General features: G+C 61.0%; 1 protein-coding gene across 1 annotated transcript in view; it reads left to right on the forward strand.

The window, feature by feature from the left end:
• FBN3 (fibrillin 3) overlaps positions 1-1,153 on the forward strand; it is a 56,346-nt gene that overhangs the window by 9,965 nt on the left and 45,228 nt on the right. Inside the window, 2 exon segments of the mRNA XM_077745666.1 lie at positions 24-299; positions 539-592. Of these exon segments, the coding sequence (XP_077601792.1) occupies positions 24-299; positions 539-592 (330 nt within the window).

Below are 1,153 nucleotides of genomic sequence, written 5' to 3' on the forward strand. Positions count from 1 at the left end.
TGCCCCCCTCCCCACCCCTGCAGACATCGACGAGTGTCAGACTCCGGGCATCTGCACGAACGGCCACTGCACCAACACCGAGGGCTCCTTCCGCTGCCACTGCCTGGGGGGGCTGGCGGTGGGCGCCGACGGCCGCGCGTGCGTGGACACCCACGTGCGCAGCACCTGCTACGGGGCCCTGGAGCAGGGCTCCTGCGCGCGCCCCTTCCCTGGCGCCGTCACCAAATCTGAGTGCTGCTGTGCCAGCCCAGACCACGGCTTTGGGGAGCCTTGCCGGCTGTGTCCTGCCAAGAACTCTGGTGAGCGTCCTGCCGCGTGGCCCTGCCTGCCTACGTGTGTGTCCCTGTAGACCTGCCGGTTCATCACCCGGGGCGGGGGAGGGGACAGGGGTCTTGGCTCCTATGGGGTGTGGGGACATCTCTCCGCTGCTGACTCTCCCCAAGAAGAGATGGCAGGAAATTGCTCTCTCCGCTGGGGGAGGCATCCCCGCAGCAGCGATGACCACTCCCCCCTCCCCTCCCGGTCTCTGCCACCCCAGCCGAGTTTCAGGTTCTGTGCAGCAGCGGTCTGGGCATCACCACGGATGGCAGAGGTGAGTGGCCGCGGGTGTCCGGAGAGGGCAGGGGGGCGGGGAGCTGGTTGGGCGCTCTGTCAGTTTGTTGCTGGCCAGACACCCCAGGCTGAGGGGTTACAGCCACAGAAATTTCTTCCTCCAGAGCTCTGGAGCCTCAAAGTCTGAGGTCGGCGTGTAGATGGGGCTGGTCCCCTCTGAGACTGTGATGGTCACTGGTGCATGGGTGTTCCTTAGCTTCCAGAAGGAACCCCGATTTCGGCCTCCATCTTTATGTGGGGTTCTCCTTGCATGTGTCTGTCTCTCCCTTTTATGGGTGTGCAATCACATTGGAATGGATTGGCAGTCCACCCTAATGACCTTGCTTTACCTGCATTACCTCTGTAAAGACCTTAGCTCCCCATAGGGTCCAGTGCTGAGGTCCTGGGGTTTAGGATTTTAACACATGAATTTGGGGAGGACACGATGGAACCCACAGAGCTAGAGACGGTGGGTGTGTGAGGCTGTGCTTTCTCCCACGCCTCCTTTCCCTCCTGAGCTTTTTTTTTTTTTTTTTTTTTTCCCCTCTCTCTCTATAACCTC

The sequence above is a fragment of the Crocuta crocuta genome, unplaced genomic scaffold (genome assembly GCF_008692635.1).
Source record: "Crocuta crocuta isolate KB4526 unplaced genomic scaffold, BGI_CrCroc_1.0 scaffold650, whole genome shotgun sequence".
NCBI lineage: Eukaryota > Metazoa > Chordata > Mammalia > Carnivora > Hyaenidae > Crocuta > Crocuta crocuta.